This window comes from Urocitellus parryii, chromosome 11 (genome assembly GCF_045843805.1).
Source record: "Urocitellus parryii isolate mUroPar1 chromosome 11, mUroPar1.hap1, whole genome shotgun sequence".
Lineage (NCBI taxonomy): Eukaryota > Metazoa > Chordata > Mammalia > Rodentia > Sciuridae > Urocitellus > Urocitellus parryii.
The window spans coordinates 123,348,150-123,373,396 of NC_135541.1; the positions used below are offsets into that span (position 1 = coordinate 123,348,150).

Below are 25,247 nucleotides of genomic sequence, written 5' to 3' on the forward strand. Positions count from 1 at the left end.
GAAATTAATAGGACAAAGAATTTTGGCAAATCCACACATTGTGAAAATTGAATATATCCCTAAATAATGAATGTGTCAAAGAAGAAAATACAAGGAAATTAGAAAATTCTTTGAAAGGAATGAAAATGAAAGCATATATTAAAACTTATGGGATATAATATGATCCAGCTATATAACTTCTGGGTGTTTTTCTAAAAGAATTAAAGTCAGCATAGTAGAGTGAAACATGTATACCTGTGTTTATAGCAGCATCATTCGTAACAGCCAAGTTGTGGAACCAGCCTCAGTGCCCATCAACAGGGGAATGGATAAAGAAAATGTGGTAGGCATGCACAATGGAGTTTTATTCCTCCATGAAGAATGAACTTATGTCATTTGGAGGGAAGGGAAGTGGAGAGCATCATGTTCAGTAAAATCAGCCAGGCTTGGAAAGTCAAGGGTTGTACATTTTCTCCCATATGTGGAAGTTAGGAAAAAATATATAAAACAATTTAATAAAAATAGAAGGGAGACCCATAAAGTAGAGGAAGGAAGTCGGTGGGGGGGGGGAGAGGTGGAGAGGAGCAAAAAAGGGGAGGTACTGGGGAAGGAAATTGACCAATTCTGTTATGTGTGTGTATGAATGTCTCAGTGAATCCCCCTATCATGTATGATTGTAATGCACCAGGTAATAACTTATGGGTATAGATAAAGCAGGCCTGGGGGAAACCTTATTGATGATTGTAAATGTCTACATTTAAAAAGAACACATCAAATCAATGTCATAGAACTTTTAAGATGCAGAAGAACAAATTAAACTCAAAGCAAGGAGAATTTTATGGAAATAATAAAGACTAGAGTGGAAATGAATGAAGTAATGGATAAAATAAAAATGGGAAATCAAGGAAATTAAAAATAACTGAAAAGATCAACAAAAATTTCAGCCCTGTAGCTAGAGATCAAGAAAAAAGAGAGAAGACTCAGATTACCAAAACCAGCCCTGAGTCAGGATCTCTACTGACCTGACAGAAATAAAAAGGATACCAACAAAATTATTTGAATACCAACTATGGGCACCAAGAAATTAGATAGTATAGATGAAATGGATAAATTACCAGAGAGACACAAACTATTAATATTGACTTATAAAGAAACAGAAAATCGGAATATCTATAGCAAGTAAAAAGATTACATTAATAATACAAAACATTACCATGAAGAAAAGGCTGGTCTCAGTGACTTTACTGTGAAATTCTACCAAATATTTTAAGAACAGTTAACATCAATATTCACAAATTTTCTTAACACGGTAAAAGAGGGCTAATTATCACTGATCTGTACGTGTAGATATAGTTAAAAAGATAAATTTCATGCTATATTTATCTTATTATAATTAAAAATAATTTGAAAAATAGAAGGGAAAGTTTTACTAACTCATTCCATGTGACCAATATTACCCTCATTCCAAGACCAGACAATGACATTGCAAGATAACTACACATCGGTGTCTCTTAAGAGTGTAGTTGAAAACTCTCCCCCCAAAATGCTAGTTAACCAAATTCATTTAACATAAAGAAGATTAAAAACACTCAATAACCTGGAATAGAAAAAACTTTCTTAAATTGATAAAGGCCATGTATGAAACACTCAAGCCATATTTATCCTTGATAATGAGAGACTGGTTTGTTTCCCACTAGAATAAGTAATAAAACAAAGATGTGTATTCGTATCACTTTTCTTTGAATTTTAGGCTAGAGATGCTAGCTGGGATAATTTAGCAAGAAAAAAAAATAATAAGAGGCATCCAAATTGTAAAGAAAATATAATACTCTCATTGTTCACAGGTGGAATGATCTTGAATATAGAAAATCTCAAGGAACACACACAAACACACACATACACACTACTAGAACTAATAAATGCATTCATCAAGATTACAGAAAACAAGATGAATGTGAAAAATCAATTGCATTTCTATAAACAAGTCATAAATAATTTGAAAATAAAAGTAACAGTGTAATATATAGTGATACTTTTATAATAGTACCAAAATAATAACACACTTATGAATAAAACTAACAGGAGAAGCTTAAGACTCATACTCTAAAAACTAGAATATATATTGAAAGGAGTTAAAGAAGACTTCAATAAATGAAAAGAGATCTTCGTTCATGGATTAGAAGACTTAATATTGTTAAGATGGCAATGATCTCCAAATTGATCTATAGACTTAATGTAATTATCATCAACATCCCTGGTACCTTTTTTCTTTTATGGGCATTGACAAGTGGGTCCTAAATTTCAAGTGGAAATGCAAGGAACTCAGAAGCAAAACAGTCTTGAAAACACAGCCCTGAGTAGAAGACTCATACCTTCCAGTTTTGAAACTCTCTACCAACCTACAGTAGTCAAGGGAATGTGATTCTAGGAAACAGAGAAGTCCAGAAACAAATCCCCAGCATCAGTGGTCAACTGATTTCCAACAAGAAAGCCAGAACTACTAAGTGGGGAAAGGAGTCTTTTCAGCAGGTGGTGCTGGAACAATTAGATATTCACTGCAACAGAATGAAATTGGACCGCGATGTCTACTGTATGCAAAAGTTCATTCAAGATGGACCACAGACCTAAACATAGGTGTGAAAAATATAAGACTCCTTAAACCATGTAGGTGTAAATCTTTATGACCTTGAGTTAGGAAGTGATTTCTTAGTTATGACATTAAAAGCTCAAGAAACAAAAGCAGAAAAATAACAAACTATCAAAATTAAAAACGTTTGTGAACCATCAAGAATGTGAAGAAAATGGGAAACAGATGGGATATACAAAGAACTAAAAAAGTAACACCAAAACCCCCAAATAGCCCAGTAAATAAATGGGCAAAGGAATGAAACAGAAACTTTACAGACGAAGAAATACAATTGGCCAACAAAAATATGAAAAAATGCTCAATATCTCCAGCAGTTAGAGAAATGAAAATTAAATGAAAATTAAAGTTCCCGGTTGAGTTCCCGTTGGTTCTCCCGGAGTTTTGGTTGAGTTCCCGTGGTGTTCCCATGGGGTTCTGGCAATAAAGTAGTTCCTGTTTGAACCTAAAAACAAAAAAAAAAAGTAGTTCCTGTTTGAACCTACGAGTGGCTCATGACCTCCTGGTTATTTTTGTGCCCAGCCAGACTACAGCACTGGGCAACAGGAAGCATTGTTTCACCTGTTAGTTTTGTAGTTTGCTGAGCCTTCAGTTGTTCTAGGAAGGCATGATGAAGAGAATTCCACGTCACCCTGAGACCTTACCTTTTGGTCTATCTAGAATCTGGTCCCCACCCTGCCACCCCCTTGGGGGAATTGTGTTCTGCTTATGAGACAAGAGGAGTCAATAGACATTTGAGGACCAGAAGTGTGAACTATGGCAGAAGCTTATCGGGCTCACTGACATTTACGTGTTCCTCTTCTCTATGGGAACACCAATAACCTGTATTTCTGGACTTGATAAGGTAGATAGGGCCAGTGTGACCAGGTTCTACCCAAGCCATTATGAACAGAAAGGACATATATCATTTTTGATTCCAAGTGGATAAATGCAGGGATGTATTCTCCATATTTAGTATATTTCCCTGTTCTTGTGCCTGAATTCGGAGGAAAATAAGGCATTCAGAAGTTGCAAGGGCATATGAGGGAAGGAACCTGGGTCCCTTCATGGCTGTTTGGAGCAAAGACCTTGCCAATCCACCCTGGACACCAGGAATAAACAACTTCTACTGAACTGAGCAACAGCAACAGGGACCGTTTGTTACTGAAGCTATCCTAATACAAATACCCTAATACAAATAGCTTAATCAGAACACATTATTAAATGTTTTTATTAGTATGTATGGTTATACATAATAGCAAGGTTCATTTTGACATAATCAGACACACATAGAGTATAATTTGCTCATTTCAGCCCCCAGCATTTCCTCTCTCTTCCCCCTTCTCTCTCTCTCTGTTCCTCTTCCGTCGCTCTACTGGTCTTCCTTCAATTCATTGCTTTTTAAATTGGTGCTTTATAGATGTCCTTTATAGACATGCTTTACAGATATAGATAATGGTGGAGTTTGCTGTGATATATTCATACATGTGTGTAGTGTGACTTGCTCGATTTTGTTTTTAGAACAGACCTTCTACTGTTTGCTTTTTTGGTTAATTGGTTGTGGTACTAGAAGATGCTCACTTGGATGTGATGGTAAATCTTATTTATCACTTAAGCAAGAAGACATAGGGTAAAAAGACTTCTAAGTACATGTTTTCCAAATAGTGTAATTTTAAAGAATGTAATCAGGGAAAAAGAATCAAAGAATCTCCATGGCTTGAGTTTTACCCAATGCTGATGATATTTTTATTAGTTAATTTTCCAATCTAGGGAAAATATGTTTCTTTTTATAGCACCACGGGACGATGTGCTTTGTCCCCCAGTAACATAAGCTCCAATGTTCTATAACAGAGTAGGATGACTATAGTTTACATTAGAAATTATATATTTTAGGATAAACTGCAAGAGAGAGTTCAAAGTCCCCAAATATGAAAAAAACATGAGTTGAAATTCTAATTACCCTGACTTGATCATTATATATTGCACATATGCATTGAATCATCCTACTGTATACTATAAATATGTACAATTATTATGCATCAATTAAAAATAAAAATTAAAAAGTGTCAATCTTATGCCAGTATATATATGCACACATATTGATGCCCTGTTAGTGTCTGTTTTGTTTCATTTCATGTCTCCTTATACTCTAGGAAGATGTGGGTGGGCTTAACAGTCTCCATTTCCCGTGGTATTCACCACAATATGTGTACAAAAAGTCTCTGCCTTGGGATTCCAGTGGACCAGCTCTTGTGTGTTACTCTGTGGGAAGGCCAGGTCTGGTTGTGTGGGTGTTCGAATGAGGGGTGGCGGTGGGGAGTGAAGTGTCCCTGGACGGCACCATGGGTTCCCCTTCTCCCCTTTCTGGCACAGAAGGGGCACTCAGAGAATAGAGAGGATGGACCCAGAAGAAATAGACAAGGAGGAGCAGACTCATACGCAGCAACCAAGTTCCTTGAAATAAATAGGAGTTGTTTGAAGAAGTCAGATTTGGAGGTAGGCACCCAGGGTGAGAGTGCCTGTCACCTGACTCACAGGCACCCCTGGCTCAGCTGGGACAAGTACTAACTAAACGCCAGTGTGAGGCTCCATCCCTGCGTGCCCAATGCAGCAGCCTTTGTGTGGCAGGGGACAATGTTCCTCCCTAGCTCGGGAGGCCCAGTGGTAAGGACCTCCCACACTCCCAGCGTCAGGATTGCTGCCTTCAGAACAAAGCCCGCTTTCCCCTCCTGTCTCCGCACACAGCTCCCACCTCATGAGGAAAAGGAGAGTAGTCAGACAATGAGGCACACAGTCAGCAGAGGCATGAAGGGAATTTAATGGGGACAATGACAGAGCTGGATCCCTTGTGTTCCCCTTAAGTCCCTCTTCAGACAAATTCTGAGCAGCTCAAACCCAGCTCAGGTGCCAAGCCCCCCCATCCCCTGCCTAATTCAGAGGCTCAGATGCCCCCAAGTTCCTAGCACATGCTTTTGTTTGCAAATAAGAGAGGGACTGTGACTTAGGTGATAGAGCATGTCCTATAAGATGGGCGGAACTTGAAAGCCAGAATGGGGAAGGGGTTCAGCATCCCGTGGTGGGCTCCTCAGAGGCGTGGCTGTGACCATGTCACTTCTGCTTTGTCTTCAGTTGAGCTGGCACTGGAGTGACCGTTGAGGGGCAAGGCTCGGGCACCTTGGGGTGGCAGGGCTCAGGAGCCTTGGGGTGGCAGGGCTCAGGCACCTTGGGGTGGCAGGGCTCAGGCACCTTGGGGTGACAGGGCTCAGGCACCTTGGGGTGGCAGGGCTCAGGCACCTTGGGGTGGCAGGGCTCAGGCACTTTGGTTTTGGGAACACATGGTTCCTGGGGTGGAGGCTGGCAAGGCTGCTTCACCTGCTGCTGGTGCAGCTGAGGGGGTGGGACGCAGGGCTGCTTCTGCTGCTGGGAACTCATGCTCCAGTGATGGTTGGGCCTGGAGACAGAAAAGAAGATGAGAGCAGGAAATAACTCAGAAACCATCCCTTAAGAAGCACAGGTTCTTCTTTCTCTCTTTGCACCACAAAGAATACTTGGATGGTTTCTGAGTCTTTGGAGGAGGGACTCGAACGTGATCCTTCTGTGGCACTGGAGCGGGGCTTTCCTACTGCACACCTTAAAGCTCATTAGCCGCACAGCCCAGCTCAGCAGGCCGGCAGAGTGAGGCTCAGAAATGTGATGTTATCAGAGAGAGACAAAGCAAACCCCACCTACTCATAACCAGAAGGGCTCGCCACCTTTAGGGCCACTCGGACCTCTCCAGAACGCCACATGATCACACTTGTCGCTTGGCTCACAGGCACCTCTGCCTCAAGTGCTTTCAAATACCACACCACCCCTGCACATCACCTCCGACGACACTTCTGGGGAATTTGCTAGAGCAAGCCCTCCAGAAATCTCTATCTCCTCCAACTGTTATAGCACTTTGCCCTCATCAACCGACACTGATAACTTCCTGCTTGGGCTTTAGTTCTTATTCTCCTGAATAAAATGTAGTTTATGAAGTGAATTCCCTGTTGCCTCAATTATTTTTTAGCAGCCTAAGTGCCAAATATAGTAAGTTTTAAAAAATATTTGTTGATATCTTTATTTTGGTCACTAACACCAAATGATAACAAGACTGTGGAGGAATTAAATTTTCATACATTGCTGGTGAGAAGGTAAAATGATGCAATCACTTTCGGAAAGAGCTTGAATTATACATTTAAAATTGGTGAATTCATATTATGTAATTTATACACTGATAAAGCTGATTTTTCAAAATCAACTGGAAAACAACATTTTTAAATGAGTAAAATGCAATTCTGATAATGAAAATATTTATTGAGAAAATAAAAATCCGAGGTATTAAAATGATGACTAAAGAAAGAATTATGCCAATCAAGGTGCTATAGACCCGGTTCTAGTTTTTATTGTGCTACTCGGTCCTTGGACCTGTCAATCCCCTTCTTACTAACACTTGAGATCAGATGGGGCAGAACCAATGACACTAAAGTCCCTTCAAGCCCAAACCATGACTACGTTTAAAACAAAGCTCTAGCTGGAGTCTGTAATTCACCTGGACAGTCTGCATGACCATGATCAGCTTTCAGCAGAGGGCAGAGAGAAGACACCAGAAATGTCAATGCAGTTCCAATCAAATCAAATGCCTAGAGAGAATGATCAAAAGTTCCAAGAGACTCACCTGGTGTGCAGAGAAGAACAGGCAGTATGGTCAGTGGGATCTGATGCGGTGCCCTCCACCAACTGGCTTTTTATGCAGGGAACATGCCCTGCCTCAAGGAAATGGGATCTTTGGGACTGCCCTGTCTTCCTCTCTGTCAGGCATGATTCACCCCGTTGCTGCATCCACCTGTTGGCTCAGCTTTTGTGATGAAACTACCAAGGTGATCTGGTTTTTTTTCCTCTTTCCTGGGCATTTGCTGTCAGTCACCTGGACTTTAACCCTGACAGTAACCTTTGTACTCAGGTCTGGGGTTTAAAGGGAGGGTGGGTGGCATCAGCTGAAAGTATGTGAAGAAAAGGGCTCTGGGGATGTTGGACGAGGAAAAAGTCCTGTCCTCTGGACGATGCTGACTCTTAAAAAGGGCGAGGCCCGTTGAGTGGCTCAGTGTGGAAATAATCATATGTTTCTTGGAGGCCATCAGCACGATGGCTTGGACGGCCCCAAGTGGAAAAAGTGGTGACTCTGTTTATTCATCACTTAGATTGCTCAAGCCTGGGAGGGAAAGAAAACGTTAAAATGATTATTTTGGCTCTATTGAGGTTTCTCTCCAGGAAGAGACTCTAAAGACAGTAGAAGAGCAGAGGGGCTTCCACCAGGGACCGGGAGAGCCGGCAGTGAAAAGAGGGCAGGACAGACTGACTCTCAGCTCCAAAGCACCTGGTCTTTCTAATTCAGCCACTGGTTCTGTCTCATGTGACAGCAGGCCCTGGAGACCCTGCCTCCCGTGGGGATCCCTTCTCCAGGTGCAATGCAGCAACAGGAGCTGGGATGCCCGAGCCCTCGAGATAGGATAAAACTGAGGCCATTAATCTAGGTCCACCTGCAATACCCGCCCTGAAATCGGGCCGATGGGTTGGGGAAGTGCAGTAGGAGGGATTTCCCGAGGAGGGATTTCCTGTTGGAGTAGTGTATCCCAGGAGGAGCCACGTGGTGTGGCGTTTGGCATTTCTTTCCCCCGGGAGCGTGTGTGGAGTGTGCTGGTGGAGTTCAGAAATAAAGTTTGTTCCTGCTTGAGTGGCTCGTGATTCTGTGCCCAGCCAGACTGCGGCAACATGGCCCCTGCCTCCTTGTCTTGCTCACCTAAATGTTTCTTGGACTTGCTGGATAACTGTCCTTGATACTTCTTGGACATCCTCAGATTCTCTGTGTCCTATCTTTTATCCACACACTATCATGTGGTCCTTCCCATTTGGGCTTGGGTGGACTTTGTACAAGGACCTCGAGTTGCTCTGCAGGACCACGCTGAGTGCCTCTCCCTTCCTGATCCAGGGCTTCTATGATACTGCAGGTGCAGGGCACCGTGAAACACACATGCTCTTGTGTGTCCAACCCAGAAGTGTGAGAGAGTCACTGCACGTGGGCCCAGACTTGACAAATGATGGTATTGGGGGGAGTGAGAGGCATCTGAGGATAAATGCCTACCTTCATTCCAGGACAAACAGTTTCAAGACCATTTCCTAATGATCCTTAAAAAATCCCATGGACTCAGCCATCTATTGTTCTTGGTGATGAGCAGAAGGAATGTCTCCTTGAGCAGAAGGAATGTCTCCTTGAACGGTCTTTCCTTCCTGCTCATTTTCCCTTTGTAATGATTTCTCTTCCCTGAGGTCCCAGCCTATATGGACTCCCTGCTCAGGAAGTTAAAACACCTGGGCAGACGGTCAGTCACTGTGGAGGGTGATATGGTGGTGGGCAGTGAGGAGGGGTGGGCTCTGTGGAACTGTGAGGGGTGCTGAGCACTGGGAGAGTATGAATCAGACAGCGGGAAGGACCTGCCACAGGATACACAGGCCAGGTTCCAGGAGGTGGCAGGCAAGGCTACTGAGAGCAGAGCATCTCTCCTGGTACTTAGCCATGTCTGGGAGAAGGAGGTGGCTGTGTTAATAAGCTCTCTCCTTCAGGGAGAGAAGGAAACGCTCATCTGATAAGCCAGGGCAACGCGTTGGCAGGAGGATGGTTTTCTCACACCTAAAACCACCATGATGACAAGGGGGTTGTTTTCCCTCCCTTCCCATTTTCTTACCAGAATTTGTGTTTTATTCTAAGGACACTCCCTTCCCATACCCAAATAAAATGCATATTTTCTTATGTAGCAAAAAACCTTAGAGCATGAAAGGAAAAAATAAATTAAGGAAGGAAGTCCAGATTTTTGGAATTGAGATCACAAGAATTCTTTCTTTTCCTTTTCTACTGTGAAGTTGATTTTAACGAAACAGCCTCTGCCCACGAGGGAAGAGCTTCTCCCGACAATATCCACATTTAGTTCACTCCTCTGTGGGATCTAGAAGTGGGATTTCTTTCTCAAATGGAGACTGACTTGTTCTCATTCTTTTTCATTTTAATGTCATCTGACTTTTTATTCCATGAGGATTTCAAAATAATCTCCTGTAAAACACAGCAAAATCATAGCCTGTAATTTATTTTATCGTTTTACTGGTGCATTATGACTATACGTAGGTGTGGGATTCATTATGCCATATTCCTACACGCACACCACAAAATTCGATCAGTTTCTCTCTTGGTACCTTCCTTGTCCTGATTGGCTTGCTCTACTTATTATTATTTGACGTTCTCTCTGTCATTGTTATTTTAATTAGTGCATTATAATTATATGTAAAATCATATATATCATATACATTATATCTATAAAATCAGATATGTGTATATTTGTTCATATTTTATACAATCTGATATATAGCTCTTCTAGCTTTGGGAAACACACTGGATTTGCATTATACACAATTGATATGTGATGTATCGTGGTATACTCTCACATAGACACAGTATACTTTGGTAGACTTCATTCCCAGCACTTTCCCACACACATATCATGTAATATCTATAGCTCCTCCCTCCCACATGAGAAAAAGCCCAGAAACAGCAAACGTTCATCTGCTTTCACCTTCCAAACACTATCTGGTTACTCCAAAATAGACTGACTCTCAGAATTCAGGCTCAGCCCTGGGGGGACTGCAGTAGCCCCTGTGCTGAGAGGTGGACATCTCAAGGTTGAGCAGGGTCAGTTATTTCTCAAGCTAAATGCAAGTCATCTGCGATGGCAAGTCACCTAGGATGACAAGTCAAGGAGTGTCAGGTAATGACATGTCCAGGAACCTCCCTCCTGGAGTATGCGCTCGGCAGGGAGGCCCTGCTTAGCCTTGTCTTTACCAGGGATTACCGGTGACAGTGGAAAATTCTGAGAGTTTTCTGGCTTGATAGAAAAGGAACTCTGTCTATTTATTTAATTGACAACTGAAGGCCTGCAGTGTATCAGGGTATTCTAGACTCTCGAGGTGTGTCCGTGGACAATCACAAAGGCCTATGACCTTATGAAGCCCACATTCTAGAGGGGAGGATGGAAATAAGTAATCAGTAAACAGGAAGATCATGTAAATCATGCATTAAACGTGATGGAAAAGGAATAGTATAGGCAATTTGGAGCACCAAGAAGGTGAGGGTAGTGGTTTAAGTCCTCTTTGAGAGTGGAGCCGAGGACATATGAGGTGTATGAGAGAACTGTATTTATGTGGATCTGTCTCTGTGTCTTCTACTCCATGGGTCTGCATGGCTATGCAGTGCCGTCCCCTGATGGGAGGGTGGACCTCCACGTGACACTCAGAGGCCGGTCAGAGTTCTTACGGCTCAGGTTCTAGCTGTCCTCCTTTTATCTCTTTTCTCCTTTCTGTTGGGGTTATCCAATCCCTATCCCACGCTGCAAACTGGAATGTGTTGGGGTAGGGCCTGGGCTCCTTATATTTCAGTGTGCTGGACTAAGAAGAGCCACACTGAGAGGACATGATGGAGAGGATTCTGTTACCCAAAGATCCTGGACTGGGACGTGGATCCGTGGCTTCCCTGGACTCCGAGTTGGGTTCCTGAGGGCAGAGGTGAATATGTCTCTGCAGAATTAGAATAAAACAAACATCCCAGACGGCTGGACTGTGGCTGAACTTACCCTCATTCTCCACGTTGGGTGCCTAGCCTTGTGTTGAGGTGTGGGACCATGTGGTTGACATCTAGCTGATGCCACGTCACCCGAGTGCAGATGATCACCTCCACATCCCTCAGGAGAAAGCGTTCTTTCTCTGTTACTTCCTTTCCTATCTGCCATGTAGGGTACAATGGAAGGAGGGTGCTGAGGGTCGTGAGTCACAGAATGGAAGGATGCGAGTTCCGCCAGTCCACAAAGGACCACAGGATGGGTGAGAAACAGAATTCTATTCCATGTCGTCACAGACTTTGGGGCATCTTTGTTACGGAAGAGAACATACGCTGACCAATAAACCACACGAAGAGCATATCTTGCGTGGCCATCGTTTATTCCACTGTTATAGTGGGAGGAACATTGATTACCAGAATGTGGTAAAAGATGTCAACTGAATTAATAAAAGTGATTAGAGGAACCATGATTCAAGTGTTTTCAAACTAAGTTTTCATTTTAATGTATCCAGGTAGAAATGGCATAATAAAAGTCTCATCAACTGATTTGTGAAAAAGTTCAGGTATTTTGTTGTTATAATGCATTAGGAAAAATTTAAGAAAGCATCACCACTAACATGACCAAATAAGTACAGAGTGTGTTAGAAGAAAAAATAATCAATGAAAAATATGTGAATGAATTCAAAAAGTAGTCCTAGGAAATAAAACTTCAACTTATGTCATAAATTATAGATGGATAGACTTTTGATAATTATACTTTATATCCCAGAGCCCTAAACTTTTTATCATATTTCTTGTAAGTTTTTAAAATAAGAAATTGATGTTGGGTCTTCCTCATCTTCTCTCATCTTTATGGAGTCTAGATGAGAAGGGGACAGGTTCATATTTGGGAGCCTCTTGGTTAGGTCTGGTGAAGAAGCCCTCTCAGGTTTCTCCTAGTCTCCAGAAGACACGGGACACCTCTTTCCAAGGGGGTTGCAGATATACAGCTAGGAAAGAGCAGGTGGCTTTTGCCCTCAGGGCCACTGTGGCTTAAGATGTGTAGGGAGGTGGGCGCGGTTGGGGAGGATCAGGCTGAAGGCAGGAGTGGGCTGTGTTCGGGGAATAGAGTGCAGACATCCTCAAATCCCCTGCACCATTCAGTGAAGGCATCAACCCTCAGCATCTCTGTAGAGGTGGACTGACTCCTGCCACCTGGAAGGCAGCAAGCTCAGCCCTGAGTCTTTGGAGAAGCCCTGAATGGGCGGAAGGTTCTTGCCCTTGTGGACGAGACAGTCTGGAGAACTCAGGTGTCCCTGCAGGAATCTCGATGTGGCAAGTGCGGGAAGTGCAGGGCAGTTTGGCAAAAGCTGCAGCATACTGGGTCAGTTTCCCAGATGGTTAACTGGTTCGTGGGAGGTCTGTGAGGTGGTGGGGTCAGGTAGGAGATCAGCTGTAGGTAGAGCATGAAACTGAAGGGAGGAGACAGAACCGGAAAAATCAAGTTGGGGGCTAACAAAAAATAGTTTGGGAAAGTGGTTGGCCTGGATCCATTATGAGACTTATTTCAGTCAGAAATATGGAGGACCGTGACAATACAGCAAACTGCCTTCATAACCAGTTTCTATCTGAGCCAGAAAGTAAATATTCGCTCTCAACAACTATTTTTTTTCTTTTTTGTATCAGGGATTGAACTCAGGGGCACTTAACCACTGAGCCACATCCCCAGCTCTATTTTGAATTTTATTTAGAGACAGGGTCTCACTGAGTTGCTTAGCACCTCACTTTTGCTGAGGCTGGCTTTGAACTCGTGATCCTCCTGCCTCAGCCTCCTGAGCCACTGTGATTGCAGGTGTGCGCCACCGCATCGGGCCTCCCCCAACAACTATAAGGTCATGGCTGCAGTAGGAAGAAGAAACAAAGGCGTAGAAAACAAGAAAGAATCATTAAGAGAAACAAAATGTGTGTTTTTTAAAAATCTGCACAAGATCAGCAATCAGTCTCTGGACATGAAACTTGCCAAAGTGTGCCATCTGTCTAGCCTGGACTTCAAGCTCCTCACCCAGAAGCAGAACTCTGCTTTCTAAATGGCTCGCCCAATGGATGGCATGACAATTCTGCCCTGTCACAGAGGAGCTGAGGGAAAAGCACTGCTGAAGTAGGAAGGGCCCAACTGCCCACTTAACTGGCATCAGCTGCCCGTCAGATGGCAAGATGGGCAGACCCTGGGCTCCAGAGTGGGTGGTGTTGGATGTCCCAGGATCCTTCACAGAAGAGGAGGAATCCTGATGAGGATGTGCAGGGAAGACCCCATGGCTACTCAACAAGGAAGCAGCCCCTGCCCTGGGACTCCGTATCGGAACTGGGCACAGCCCAGGAAAGCTTTTGTGGGCAAATCTATTTTTCTTCTTTCTCAGCAACATCTTGTCTGACTTCTATTATTTTAAATATAATAAAATTTATGAAAATAAATATGAAATAATATAGAATACATGTTCTTTGGGGAAACAGATATTAAAATACTTATTAAAATAGAGCTATTAAAATGAGCAGTTGCAAAAAGCAGCTAAAAATGACCACCGTTTACATTTTGCTGAATTCAATATCAGGGTTTTTCTTTATCTTCTATAAACCCGCATACAAGCATGTATTTTAGCAAAGATGCATAACATGTAATCGGAATTCATACCACAAAATTGTGTACTTGAAGATGTTTAAGAGGGTGAATTTTGTTTTACATGTATTTTCCACAATAAAAGTGTATTTTAAAAAGCAACCCCAAATACTATGAGCAACGAAATTGTATTATTTCACATTCACAATAGCTATGTATCCTAAAGCCCGTTTCCCCACCCAGAATCAGCCTATTTCATGGTGATCAGTCTTGGAATCACCTCTAGTCTTTCCTACCACTGAGATCAGCAGTAATGTGAACCACCTCAGCATGTGTCCAACACGTAAGGTACGTCATTCTCTCCTGCCAGTTTGACAACTACTCATCATCTCGTGATGATGTTAGACGATTTTTATCTTATAGTTTCCAAACATCTCTGAGCTCTTGCCAAACCTTCCCAGAGCACTTGTGCATCTTGCAGGTACTTACTCCCTGTCACCTGCCCCAGACCTCTTGGTGTTATGGACTAGTCAACGGATGAATCCTGGAGTCCTTCCGAAATCTTACATTGCATTTTTTTTTCTTTTTCCTGCTTCTCCTCATAGATCCATGCCCCTGTGGCTCACCTCTGAAATTAGGAAGACCAGACTGTGGAGAAAGGGAGGGTTTGGGATTCTAGGGGACCGGGCTCTTGAAAACTTGAAGGTGCTCTTCAAGCACTCCTTTCCCTCCTAGAGTTCACAGCGTGGCTCTGTTCATTTGCCAGTTTGTTAACTGATTATTGGCCTCACCTGAATTTAAATTTCTTCCCTAGTCTCTCGTTAAAACTCACCTCTTATTTGAAATCAATGCATAAAACTGTTTCTGTGGGTCATTCAGGGGGAAAGAGAAAAAGAGGGATGGGGGAATAGAGAGAGGGGGAGGGTGTTATGTGCACATGTTTGGATGAGAAGGGCACAGGCACCAAACTCCTAGGGAAAACTGCAAATTCTCCCAGGGAAAGTGCCGTGCATCTTCCTCCCTCACGCTGGTCCAGCCACAGGACTTTGTGCCCGGGGCCGGGGCCCAGCAAAGTCGGCACCGCTGAGCAATGAGTGTGGAATCTGTGTAGGCGGTTACTTAAGTGTAGAAAGGCACACTGAGGGTGCCTCGGTGACAACTGACAACGCGTGGAAGAATCCGTGTCCTGGAAAGGAAAAACGGGGGAAGAAAAACAACATGAGGTTCAAGTGCAAAGGAATAATGTGTTCTTGGAAGGAGGAGGAGACTTAGAGGCAGAAAACTGAGGATCAGGAGTGGCTGGGGACCGACATCATGGAACTCTGATGTGACTCAGCCAGAGTAAGAAGAGAGTCTAGTTCTGCCTATAGCTGCCCAAAGTGACAGGCGCTGGCTGTCGTTGCACAATACCCTGCTGCTATCCCTGTAATGCCCTCTGAACGTGTCTCCATCACCTCCCAGGAGTGCACAGTGCCAGGATTAACAAATGATGCATACACTAACCCCTCCCTGTCCATACGCTCTGACTCACAACGGGAGACCAAGAAAGGGTAGAAATTTAGCCACGGACACCCAGCCAGGATCAGAGGTAAAAGAAATTTAATGGGAAAGAGCAGAAATACACATTTTTTTTTTCCATCCAGAATTCTCTTCAAATGATCTCTGAGCAACTGGAGCAAACACAGGAACGAAGACCTTCTGTTTAGTCTAGAGACTCAGAATACTTCTCAGAATGTGCACAGGGGAGGAATTTATAATCATAGATTTAGAATATGAATAAGACAGAGACCACGACTCAGGGTGACAACATGTTGATTGTGACATCTACTGGAAGTTGAGACAGAGGCAGAGGGGAAGAGGGTGTTCATCAGGTGGTGCTCAGCTCCTGAAGAGCCTGGCTCTGGACGGCTTCACTTCTGCTTGGTCTTCTGCTGAGCTGGGCCTGGAGCCACTTTTGAGGGGAAAGGCTCAGGGACCACGGTATAGCCTGGCTGTGGAGCCACAGTGCAGCCTGGCTGAGGGGCCACGGTGTAGCCTGGCTGAGGGGCCACCGTGTAGCCTGGCTCAGGGGCCACGGTGTAGCCTGGTTGAGGGGCCACGGTGCAGCCAGGCTGAGGAGCCACGGTGCAGCCTGGCTGAGGGGCCACGGTGCAGCCTGGCTGAGGGGCCACGGTGCAGCCTGGCTCAGGGACCTTGGTGTAGCCTGGCTGAGGGGCCACGGTGCAGCCTGGCTCAGGGGCCACCGTGTAGCCTGGCTCAGGGGCCACGGTGCAGCCTGGCTGAGGGGCCACGGTGCAGCCTGGCTCAGGGACCTTGGTGCAGCCTGGCTGAGGGGCCACGGTGCAGCCTGGCTGAGGGGCCACGGTGCAGCCTGGCTCAGGGACCTTGGTGTAGCCTGGTTGAGGGACCTTGGTGTAGCCTGGCTGAGGGACCACGGTGCAGCCTGGCTCTGGAGTCTTGGTGTTCCCAGGCTGAGGGACATTTGGGTGGCACGGCTCTCCTTTCGGGGGAGGCTGGCAGGGCTGCTTCACTTGCTGCTCCTGCAGTTGAGGGGGTGGGACAAAGGGCTGCTTCTGCTGGTAGGAGCTCATGCTTCAGGGGAGGCTGGACCTGGAGGCAGAAAAGTGACTTAGTTTGGAGAAGCCAGGAAGAAGCTCCGTTTGATGGCCATGGCTCTCACGGGGCACCTCTTCATAAGGGAGAGTCTCCCTTTTCTCTCTGTTTCTGTGAATTTGAGATCAGAGGAGGCTTTCGGGTCCCTGCACGCTGTCAAGGTCAAAGGTCAAAGTGACTGGCTGAGTCCCAGGAGACTGGAGCCCTCCTCTGCTTCCTCTCTGCCTGGAGCATCCAGAAACCTCCACGTGACCCAGAAACTGAACTCAGACCACTCAGCACAGAGCAGCTTCCTAGGATTGATGGAAGGCCCCAGGTTTTCAAAAGTCTGGAAAGATGTGGCATGTCCCCACTCACGTCCACCCTGCAGAGTGCCCCGGCTCTCCCAGGGAAGCTCTGGGGGGACCTCCCCTGGGCCTCCATGACCTCGGGAGCCTCTGTCCACACCGTCCCCTGTGCGGTGGTTTCTGGAAGGCTTCCCACTGCCTGGCTGCTTGTCCCTGTGTCCTCCCCAGGCCTCTCCCCGAGTCCAGCTGGCCTTCCTCCTGTCCCCCAGCAGAGCCCCGTCCTCCCTTTTTCTACTGAACACTTTAATAATTGAATGTTAGTAAATCATCCCCACGTATTCTATTCTCTGAGGGATTATGGAATTGAGGAACAATGAAGAACTTAACTTTTAAGCATCAAAATTGCATAATGCCCTGCCTTTGACACCGAAGAGTCTCGATACACCAGAGGGACAATTAAAATGTCACTGAAAGCAGTATTAACAATGTTTCCAGACGTCACTGCCATTTTCTGACCCTCCATCCCACAGCTATAATCTGAGGGAAAAGTAAAAAGCACCTACATTTGCACCCTTAAGTACAAACTGCTATTGCATTTAGAATACTATCCCCTTAGAATGGCAGAAAGTCCCCAGTCCCAATGGAAGAGCAGGGGGTAACTTCAGACTTCCAGGCGGGGAGTCTTACCTCGGGGTGCTGAGCTGTGTGGCTTCTCTGGTCTGGGGTGACGTCTCCAGGCAGCTGGAGTTTTATACAGAAAATGAGCCCTGCCTTCAGGAAATGTGAGTTTGGAAAGCCGCTCTGCCTTCATTCCAGCAGCTGTGATGAAGATCTTTGGCTTAACATTTTTCCACACTTACTGTCTGACAAGGATGTCACCAGGGCCTGTCCCACTGTCCACCCAGTGTGGGGTGTTTGCTGTGGGCAGCAGGTTGCTTGGGGGCCAGTGGGTTAAATCAGGAGGAAGCGCTGGACGAAGCTTCTTTGTCAAGACCCTCATCTTTACTCGAGTGAACCCTGTTGAGCATTTCCGTAGTTGAAGTGGACGTGAGCTGAACGAGACCTTTCTGGTTCCTCTGGGAGACCGTAGGGAAGGTGGTAACAGATGGAATCACTCCTGGGTGGGCTCAGGCCTGGGAGGGGAGACAAGGCTGGAAGGCCTGATTTGGGAGTGCTCCTCACTCTGGTGGAGGCCATGAGATGACACATGGACTTTTTGTTGTTTGTTTTTGGTTTTGGGCACTGGAGATTCGAACCAGAGCTTTACCACTGAGCTACATCCCCAGTCCTTTTTAATTTTTATTTTCACATAGGGTCTCTCTAAGTGGCTGAAAGCCCCGCCCAGGGCTGAGGTTGACCTTGAACTTGGAATCTTCCTACATCAGCTTCCCAAGTTGCTGGGATAGAGGCCTGTGTCACTGTGCCGGGCTGTTCCTGTTGACTTTTTTGAATGTTAAAATTTAAACATATTTTGATTGACATGAAACAGTGATGCACAACTGGGAGGTACACTGTGATGTTCTAATTCATGTATACATTAGGTGAAACTCATTCAGGGTAATTAGCATATCCATCAGCTTAAACTTTATCATTAATGCAAAAAAATATTAAAAATTCACTCTTCTAGTTGTTTTCTTTTTAAATACTATGCATTATGCTAACTATATTCACCTCATGGTGCCATGAAACACCAGAGACTGACTTAGCTCATATGACTATAGTATCATACCCATTGACCAACTCTCTCCAGCATCTAGTAGATACTGTTCTCTCAAACCCATGAAACCATCTTCTTTTTAGATCCCACGTAGGAGTGAGATCTTGTGATGTCTGTCTCTCTTTTCCTGACTCGTTTCACCTTCCGTAATAATCTGTAGTTCCGTCTGGGTCGTCACAAATAACAAGGTTCCATGTATTTTTATGGCCATACAGAGTCCGGTTGGGAATGCTTCCTCATTTTCCCCATCCATTCATCTGTTGATAGATATTTGGGCTGATTCCATATCCTGGCACCTGTAAAGAGTGCTACAATGAACACTGGAGTGCAGGTATCTCTTCAACATGCTGGTGTATTTTTTTTGGGTGTGCACCCCGTAGTGGGATTGATGGATAAGGGTAATTCTGTGTTTGGCAGGGAGACATCTGACCCTATTTCCATAATGGCTTTACTAACTTACATTCCCACCAAGCGGGTACAGGAGTTCCCCTTTCACCACATTCTAATTAATTAAACATTAATTCTTCTAATCCATGAGCATGAGGTGTCTTTTCACTTATTTGTATTCTCTTCAATTTCTTTCATCAGTGTTTTATAGTTTTCTTCGTAAAGGTATTTCACCTCCTTGGTTAGATCTATTGCTAGGTACTTTTTAGTGGGTATTGTAAATGGGATAATTATCAATTTCTTTTTCAGATAGTGTCCCATTAGCGTGTAGAAATGCTATATTGATTTTTGTGTATTGATGTTTGTTTGTCCTACAACATTATTAAATTCACTTAAAAAGTTCCAGCATGTGTGTGTGTGTGTGTGTGTGTGTGTGTGTGTATGTGTGTATGTGTGTATGTGTGTTAAGTCCACAGGGTTTTCTATGTTCAAAATCATGCCATCTGCAAACAAGGTCTGTTTAACTTTCTCTTTTCCAACGTGGATGCCCTTTAATTACTTCTTGACTAATCCTCTGGCTCGTACTCCTAATGTAGGGTTGCGTTGTGTAAAATTGTTGAAGGTGGGTATCCTCACCCTGTCTTTAATCTTAGAGGAAGAACTTTCGGTCCTTCCTTATTCTGTATGCTGTTAGCTGTTGGCTTGTCTTTTAGAGCCGTTATTGTGTAGAGAGACTTCCTCCTCTACCTAATTTGTTGAGAATATTTATTATTAGGTGATACTGAATCTTATCAAATGCTTTATCTGCACTTATTGGAATGATCCTATGATTTTTGTCCTTGATTCTGTGTATGTAATGTATCGGAGTCATTGATTTGCAGACGTTGGATGATCCTTATCGCCTTATATCCTACTTATCATTATTTTTTCAATGTGCTATTAAATTCAGTTTGTTAGGATTTTTAGAATTTTTGCATCTAGGCCCGTCAGGCATATTGACCTATGGTTTTTGATATTGCTATGTTCTGATCTGGTTTTGTATCAGGGTAATGCTTGCCTTGTAGAATGAGTTTGGAAGATTTTTTCCAATAATTTGAGAATAACAGGTTTTAGTCCTTCTTTAAATGCTTAGTAGAATTTAGCAGTGAAGTCATCAGGTCCTGGGTTTTTATTTGATGAAATTTTTTTTACTATTGACTTGATCTTATTGCTCATTATTGTTCTATTTAGGTTTCCTCTTTCTTCATGAATCAATTTTGGTAGGTTGTAGGTATCCAGGAATTTATTCTTTTCTTCTATTTTTTTTCACTTTGAGGTGTATAGTTGTTTATAGTTGTAGTGTTTTTATTTTCATCTCCAATTTTATTTGAGTTCCCCACCTTTTTCTTAGTTTGTCTAGCCAAATGTTTGTTGATGTTGACTTGTCAAAAAAAAGAAGAAAAAAACCAGATTCTTGGTTTCATCCGCTTTTAAATTTCTATTTAAATTCTATTTATTTTCTGTTCCTTATTATTTCCTTCATTCTATTGTTCTGGGTTTATGTTTTCTTATTTTCCTAGTTCCTCAGTGTCTAATGTTCAGCTGTTCATTTGAGACCCTCCTTCTTAACATTGCTTTTGCTGTGTTTTGTTAGTTTTGGCAAGTTGTATTTCCATTTTCGTTTAACTCAGGAAATTTTTTACATTTCTTCGTTGACCCATTGGTTGCTTAAGAACGTGTTATTTAATTCTCATTGATCTATACAATTTCCAGAGTACCCCTGTGATTACGTGGATCAGGATGCATGAATCCACTTCTCAATAAAAAGGCAAGCTGAGATTTCCCTCCCTCTGAGGCGAAGGCCAACACTGGCTGAGCTTTTGGGTGTGGCAGAACCAGTGGGTGCCTTTTGCCTGGTTTCCAGCTTTGGTTGGTCTCAGCCTGGGTGGGGCCTGGAGGGGGTCTTTGAGGCTGCAGGAAGTGCGTTTAGACTCCCAGCTGTGGCCTGCTGGTTCTTGAAATCCCCTGTGAGAGTCTTCCCTTTCTCAGGCTAGGCCCAGAGGCTGGGAATCTAAGAACTCAAGCCAAGAAATGCTTCTTACCTCTTCTGGGAGTGACCTATTGGCTTTGTGGTGACTCTGATATTGGAATCTCTGGTCCAGTGTAGCCCTGTGCATGCTGGTCTCTGTGAGCTCTGCCCGCTTGCTTACCTGGGCTCACCTGGGCTCGCCAGTCATTTCCCTCCTATGTTCTGCTTGAGCTGAGAACAGAAGGGGCTTTCTGAAAAGCGTCTCAGAGGGCTGGGGAAGTGGAGTGTGGGCTTGCCCTGTGCTTTCTACCCTCTGTGAGAGCTCTGGCCCTGGGTGGTGGTGTTCTGACTTGGGAGAAGGGAAGGGAGGATGTTGTCCTGGATAGACCAGATCTCTTAGGCTTTTAAAGCAGATTTTTATTCGGTTCTGTAAAGCGTAAAGGTGACACAGTCTTATTCCCCAATTTGGGGGTTTTCACCAAGATGTTATTGTCTGTGTGTAATTGCTCGTTTATCTTTCTAAAGGGAGAGCAAAGGCTGGAATCTCTTATTCTGTCTTGGTGATATCGTTCTCAAAATGACACGTTGACACGTAAGTCCTTAAGATGGACAGTCAGGCGTGAGCGGATTTGCCCAACATGATGGGACAGTCCTGAAGACCCTGTCTCTTACGGTATCATCTATCTTCTCTGGGGCAACACAGATGCAAAGGAGCTCTGGTTCTCTGGGTTCATAGACCATCCACTTCCTCTCGGTACAAGAAGGTGAACCTGAGGTCACCTGCCTAGAGTTGCCCTGAACACACCACCTCTTCGTGGCTCTGTGTGGCCCTTAGGAAATCCAGAATCCTCGAGAGTCGCGTATGTGGATGGCTTCTCTTGCCCACTGCTCCGTGCTGTGTTGCTTCTCGTGATCACCCAGCCACCGCCGTCGGCTCCCTCCCCCACTTCCTAAACCCAGCTGTGCTTCAGCCCCATGCACTGCCTGGGACAGTAGGTCCTCAGTCAGTAGGTGACCATCTTTCTCAACAGATCTACAGGTTCGTGGGAGAGAAGGACAGGAAAAGGGAGAAGCGGGAGGGAGGAGGCAATGAGGGAACAAAGGAGAGAGATGACCAAGTGTAAGACGGCTTCTTGAAAGTGAGTCACCGTCTTAGGACAGACTTTATGTGTGAGAAGGAGCCGTCCCCACCCATCTCCTCCCTCTCGGCTAGTGTCTGGGGAGGTGACAGGGTCATGGCCACACCTAAGCCCTAGTCTCTGGTGTCCCATTACCTCTTCTTTAGGGTTGGGTCCTTGTCCCCTTCCTCCTCAATACACCTCTCCGTAGCCGGGGACAGAGGGAGCTCTGGTGAGACCTGCCACTCTACCTGGGTTCTTATCTCCAGGGAGCCTGCCCCTGCCCTGGGTCCTTCCGTACCACTGATCTGTCCCCACAGCCTGGCTCACTGACACTCAGCTTGCAGTAGGGTCTGCCCTAGGTTCACCCCTGATCTTGGTTTTGGTTGTAGGAGAAACTCCCTTCCTGTGTCCCTTCCCTGGGTGAACACCCGCTGCCTTCCCTCGCCTGGTGCCGTCAGGGTCTGGAGCTCCCGACCTGGACCCACCCGTCATTCCTGTTTGTTCAGGCACACTCAGTGGCTGGGTGTCAGGCCCTTTCTGTCCTCCCAAGGAGCTCTGTTTCTTCACGAGCCGTCCTGGGTGTGCCCACGAATCTGGTCTCAGTTTCAGAGAGGGTAGGCCCAGTGGTTTCTAAGGCGAGCCGCACATCCTCGGGGACATTAGTTTTTCCTTCTCCCGTGGCAGGTGGCTCTGCGTTGTTCCGATTTCTTCAAGAGGAGGTATTTTATAGGAACGTCAGAAAGGAAAGCAAAGATAGATTTTATGATCAAAAATCGTGGACTGTGGCAAGCGTTGAAGGATCCGCCCTGTTACGTTCTCTTCCTTCTCCTGGACACAGCGTCTTTTCCAAACTTGAGCACATTGAGATGGGATCATGGGACATTAACTCAAATGTGAGCAGAAGTGGTGAAGAGCACATCTGGGCTCACCTGAGCAGGAGCAAGTTTCCTTCTCCTTACCCAGACCTCCCAGGTTCACACTGCGGTGCCAGGCAGAGAGAGAAGACGCTGGAGGATGATGGAGATCACTAGGGCCAGGCTCTCGTGTCTCTGAGTGAAAGACCACCTCCTGAGAGCCAAGTTCAATTATGATATCTGCACAAACTTCTGTTGCTCTAAGCCACTGAAATCTTGGGATTTTTAGATTGAATTATTTCACTTATCTTACTGTAACTAATGCATGAAGCACCATAATTTTTTTTTTTAAAGAGAGAGTGAGAGAGGGAGAGAGAGAAAGAGAATTTTAATACTTATTTTTTAGTTCTCGGCGGACACAACATCTTTGTTGGTATGTGGTGCTGAGGATCGAACCCGGGCCGCACGCATGCCAGGCGAGCGCGCTACCGCTCGAGCCACATCCCCAGCCCTATTATTTTTAATCTATAATCATTTTCCTATGACAATGATAACTTATAATCATTATAAAATCTTAAATGAACCAGAAAGATTCATTTGAAAGTGAACATTTTTCATTTCATTTTTAATACGTCTTACATAATATTAGCTGAAATTTTGCACTAAGATAGTACAAAGAAAATACCAATATATTCAGTAATTTATAGAGGAAAAAATACAGTATTTATGAAATCTTACTATGGACCTACATGATTCTACAATATTTGTTTACATTTCTCTCTCAGAAGATTCAAGGCTGATTATTCACCCAAATTGGATCGAATATTCCCTTCCTTTCAATTCCTGCTTAAAATTCACCCTGTTTTATTAACACATATTCATGGGGTCTCTCGTAGTGTTCCCACACATGCAAATGGTGCGCACTGAGCATGCACAACCCCCTTTCTCCTACCCTAGCCCTGACCCTGCCTCCCCACCCAGCTCCCTTCCCTTTCAGCTGGTCTCTTTTCAGGGCCCACATGTAAGAGAAAACATGAGGAGCTTGTCTTTCTGGGCCTGACTTATTTTAATGTGATTTCTTCCAGTTCCATTCATTTTGCTGCAAATGACAGGATTTTATTTTTCTTTATGGCTGAATAATATTTCATTGTGTGTATTTACTATATGTTCATTTCCTTCTTTCTTTCTTTCTTCTTCTTCTCTTCCTCCTCCTTCATTTTTTGGAAGTACTGGGGATTGAACCAAGGGCCACTCTACCACTGAGCTATACTTCCAGTGCATTTATTTTATTTTATTTTATTTTAAATTTTGAGATTGGGTCTCACTAAGTTGCTGGAGCTGGTCTTGAACTTGTAATACTCCTGCATCAGCCTCCTGAGTAGCTGGGATTATAGGTGTGTGCTATTAAGCCCCTTTAGGTTCTTTTTAATTTTTAACAATTACTACTAATGCTACAGTGAATAACTTAACATAGTAGTCATTTTCTGTGTTTGAATATAAATTAATAGAAAAAGAACTCCACAGCCCAAGGCTGTGTGCATCTTCTTTTTTGTTTTCGATACTGGGGATTTAACCCAGGGGCACTGAGCTGCGTCCCCAGATCTTTGTCATTTTTTATTTTGAGACAGTCTTGCTGAGTTGTTGAGACTTGTCTGGAACTTGCAGTCCTCCTGCCCTGGTTTCCCCGCCGAGTTGCTAGGATTACAGGTGTGTGCCGCCATGCCCGTCATATTTACCACATATATATTTTTGATCCATTCATCTGTGAATATGAACCTCGTCTTACTCCATATCATAGCTCTGGTGAATAGTGCCATAATAAACATGGGCATGAAGTTACCTCTTTTGGATTCGAGTTCATTTCCTTTGAATATAGACTCAGGAGAGAGAGAGCTGGATCTTATGCTGGCTCTATTTCCAGTCTTTTGAGGAACCTCCGTATGGTTCTGCAGAGTGCTGTACTAATTTCATTCTCACAAGGTATAAAAGTCCCTATTTCTCCACATCCTTGCTGGCATTTGCTTTGTTTTGTTTGCTTTTTGTAAATAAAAGTTATAAGTAAACTGAATTTATTATCGGTTCACTTCAGTTATACATGACAGTTAGATCCATTTTGGTATACTTATACAAGCATGGAATATAACTTATTTTAATTAGGACCCAAAGTTTGTGGATGTGCACAATGGTGGGATTCAGTGTGGTGAATTCAAACGTGTACATAGGAAAACCATGTCAGATTCATTCCACGGTTTTTTCTTTTCCTCTCCTCTCCTTTCCTTGTTTCCTCTTTGTCTAATCTATTGAATTTTTCTTCTCTACCCCGAACCCCCATTGTGGGTTAGCTTCCACATACATATTATGGGATTACGTACATCCATTAAGATA

General features: G+C 44.2%; 2 protein-coding genes across 2 annotated transcripts; both read right to left on the reverse strand.

The window, feature by feature from the left end:
* Window positions 1-5,710: 5,710 nt before the first annotated feature.
* LOC113175864 (cornifin) lies at window positions 5,711-6,034 on the reverse strand. Its single transcript, XM_077791457.1, has 2 exons — window positions 5,825-6,034; window positions 5,711-5,776 (listed from the first exon to the last, which is right to left on the reverse strand). The coding sequence occupies exons 1-2, from the start codon at window positions 6,032-6,034 to the stop codon at window positions 5,711-5,713; spliced, it is 276 nt and encodes a 91-aa protein (XP_077647583.1).
* A 9,751-nt stretch (window positions 6,035-15,785) lies between these two features.
* On the reverse strand, window positions 15,786-16,466 carry Sprr3 (small proline rich protein 3). Its single transcript, XM_077791466.1, has 2 exons — window positions 16,055-16,466; window positions 15,786-15,862 (listed from the first exon to the last, which is right to left on the reverse strand). Exons 1-2 carry the CDS (start codon window positions 16,464-16,466, stop codon window positions 15,786-15,788), a joined length of 489 nt encoding a protein of 162 aa, XP_077647592.1.
* Between the last annotated feature and the right edge of the window lie 8,781 nt (window positions 16,467-25,247).

Excerpts from the sequence above, each read along its gene's own strand:
- LOC113175864 (XM_077791457.1), bottom strand. The coding sequence starts at position 6,034 with ATGAGTTCCCAGCAGCAGAAGCAGCCCTGCGTCCCACCCCCTCAGCTG. Across the intron at positions 5,777-5,824 it reads CTGAGCCCTGCCACCCCAAG|GTGCCCGAGCCTTGCCCCTC; the intron begins GTGCCTGAGCCC and ends TGCCACCCCAAG.
- Sprr3 (XM_077791466.1), bottom strand. The coding sequence starts at position 16,466 with ATGAGCTCCTACCAGCAGAAGCAGCCCTTTGTCCCACCCCCTCAACTG. Across the intron at positions 15,863-16,054 it reads CACCAAGGTCCCTGAGCCAG|GCTATACCGTGGTCCCTGAG; the intron begins GCTGCACCGTGG and ends CTCCACAGCCAG.